At 62.0% G+C, this 2,790-nt stretch overlaps 1 protein-coding gene across 1 annotated transcript in view; it reads left to right on the top strand.

Annotated features, from left to right (window-relative positions):
- The window catches only part of LOC121342502 (protein HGH1 homolog), a 6,137-nt gene extending 3,393 nt beyond the window's left edge, over positions 1 to 2,744 (top strand). The window contains exon 2 of the mRNA XM_041416992.1: positions 2,098 to 2,744. Coding sequence (XP_041272926.1) covers positions 2,199 to 2,744 — 546 coding nt within the window. The 5' untranslated portion in view covers positions 2,098 to 2,198. The remainder of the gene's footprint in view (positions 1 to 2,097) is intronic.
- The last annotated feature ends 46 nt before the right edge of the window (positions 2,745 to 2,790 follow it).

Genomic DNA, 2,790 nt, shown 5'->3' with positions numbered 1-2,790 from the left:
GGGTTTGGTGTCACCCATGGAGGGTTTGGTGTCACCCATTGAGGGTTTGGTGTCCCCAGGGTTTGGTGTCACCCATTGAGGGTTTGGTGTCCCCAGGGTTTGGTGTCACCCATTGAGGGTTTGGTGTCCCCAGGGTTTGGTGTCACCCATTGAGGGTTTGGTGTCCCCAGGGTTTGGTGTCACCCATTGAGGGTTTGGTGTCCCCAGGGTTTGGTGTCACCCATTGAGGGTTTGGTGTCCCCAGGGTTTGGTGTCACCCATTGAGGGTTTGGTGTCCCCAGGGTTTGGTGTCACCCATTGAGGGTTTGGTGTCCCCAGGGTTTGGTGTCACCCATTGAGGGTTTGGTGTCCCCAGGGTTTGGTGTCACCCATTGAGGGTTTGGTGTCCCCAGGGTTTGGTGTCACCCATTGAGGGTTTGGTGTCCCCAGGGTTTGGTGTCACCCATTGAGGGTTTGGTGTCCCCAGGGTTTGGTGTCACCCATTGAGGGTTTGGTGTCCCCAGGGTTTGGTGTCACCCATTGAGGGTTTGGTGTCCCCAGGGTTTGGTGTCACCCATTGAGGGTTTGGTGTCCCCAGGGTTTGGTGTCACCCATTGAGGGTTTGGTGTCCCCAGGGTTTGGTGTCACCCATTGAGGGTTTGGTGTCCCCAGGGTTTGGTGTCACCCATTGAGGGTTTGGTGTCCCCAGGGTTTGGTGTCACCCATTGAGGGTTTGGTGTCCCCAGGGTTTGGTGTCACCCATTGAGGGTTTGGTGTCCCCAGGGTTTGGTGTCACCCATTGAGGGTTTGGTGTCCCCAGGGTTTGGTGTCACCCATTGAGGGTTTGGTGTCCCCAGGGTTTGGTGTCACCCATTGAGGGTTTGGTGTCCCCAGGGTTTGGTGTCACCCATTGAGGGTTTGGTGTCCCCAGGGTTTGGTGTCACCCATTGAGGGTTTGGTGTCCCCAGGGTTTGGTGTCACCCATTGAGGGTTTGGTGTCCCCAGGGTTTGGTGTCACCCATTGAGGGTTTGGTGTCCCCAGGGTTTGGTGTCACCCATTGAGGGTTTGGTGTCCCCAGGGTTTGGTGTCACCCATTGAGGGTTTGGTGTCCCCAGGGTTTGGTGTCACCCATTGAGGGTTTGGTGTCCCCAGGGTTTGGTGTCACCCATTGAGGGTTTGGTGTCCCCAGGGTTTGGTGTCACCCATTGAGGGTTTGGTGTCCCCAGGGTTTGGTGTCACCCATTGAGGGTTTGGTGTCCCCAGGGTTTGGTGTCACCCATTGAGGGTTTGGTGTCCCCAGGGTTTGGTGTCACCCATTGAGGGTTTGGTGTCCCCAGGGTTTGGTGTCACCCATTGAGGGTTTGGTGTCCCCAGGGTTTGGTGTCACCCATTGAGGGTTTGGTGTCCCCAGGGTTTGGTGTCACCCATTGAGGGTTTGGTGTCACCCATTGAGGGTTTGGTGTCCCCAGGGTTTGGTGTCACCCATTGAGGGTTTGGTGTCCCTCAGGGTTTGGTGTCCCCAAGGCATTGGTGGCATTGAGGCTTTGGTGGCATTGAGGCTTTGGTGGCAATCCCTGCCTGCCCAAGCCCTTCCCTTTCCGGCCCTACAGCGCATCCCATTGGTTTAGCTCGTGTCACCCATTGAGGGTTTGGTGTCCCTCAGGGTTTGGTGTCCCCAAGGCATTGGTGGCATTGAGGCTTTGGTGGCATTGAGGCTTTGGTGGCAATCCCTGCCTGCCCAAGCCCTTCCCTTTCCGGCCCTACAGCGCATCCCATTGGTTTAGCTCTTTACCGCCCCATGACTCGCGGCGCTGATTGGCTGCTCGGCCTGTCCATCACGGTGGTTGCCAGGCGATGCCGCCATGTTGCCTCCCGACCATGGCGGCACAGGAGGAGACGGCGGAGGCGGATTTTAAGCCGGTGCCGTTGGCGGCCGAGGCCCCGCGAGCGGACACGGCCCCGGCGGCACCGGCCCGCTCTGTGCTTTGTGGCCTAATTGGTTCTGTGGCCTAATTGGTTCCGTGGCCTAATTGGTTCCTTGGCCTAATTGCCGCGTACGGCGCTGTTCCGTACAACCCTCCATTCCCATCACACCTTTCTCCCTCCCCTTCCGGCAGCATACCCGCGTCCCATTGGCTCATCTCCTCCACCTCCATGTATCCGCGGCGCTGATTGGCTGTCACACCCTCTCACCTCGCCGTTGCCAAGCAACGCTGCCATGGCGGCGGACACGAAGAAGGCCGCGGCCATGGACGAGTCTAACAACGAAGATGCCGCGGCGGCCGCGGCTCTGTCGGAGCTCACGGCGCTGCTCTCGCCGTCCTGCCCCGCCGCTCCCGAAGCCGCCGAGGCCGCCCTGGCCCTGTCGGGCAGCGCCTCGGGCCGGGCGCTTCTCGCCGCACACCCCTCGGCCTTATCGGCCTTGTCCGCCTTGGCCGCCTCGGCCTCGCGTGGAGCCCGCCCCGCTTTATCCGCGCTGGTGAACGCCTCCTCCGAGCCCGCCGCGCTGGAGCCGCTCCTCGCCGCCGTGCCTTCCCTTCTCCCTCTCGTGCCCAGCTCCGGAGCGGCCTGCGGGGTGCTGGCCAACCTGAGCCGCGGCGCGGAGGCGGCTCCGCGGCTGCTGCGGGCGCTGGGCCCCGGCGCGGAGGAGGCGCTGCTGCGGGCGCTGAGCGCGGAGCGGCCGCCGGCCGAGCTCGGGGCGCTGCTCTGCAACCTCAGCCAGGCCCCCGAGGGCCGCGGGGCGCTGCTGGAGCCGCCGGGGTGAGCGGGGGGAATGAAAAATGGGGGTTTATGAGGGGGTTTATGGGGGG

The sequence above is a fragment of the Onychostruthus taczanowskii genome, unplaced genomic scaffold, assembly GCF_017590055.1.
Source record: "Onychostruthus taczanowskii isolate IOZ18803 unplaced genomic scaffold, ASM1759005v1 scaffold535, whole genome shotgun sequence".
NCBI classification, from domain to species: domain Eukaryota; kingdom Metazoa; phylum Chordata; class Aves; order Passeriformes; family Passeridae; genus Onychostruthus; species Onychostruthus taczanowskii.
The sequence above is the reverse complement of the archived record's forward strand: the minus strand, read 5'-3'. Positions and strand labels throughout refer to the sequence as shown.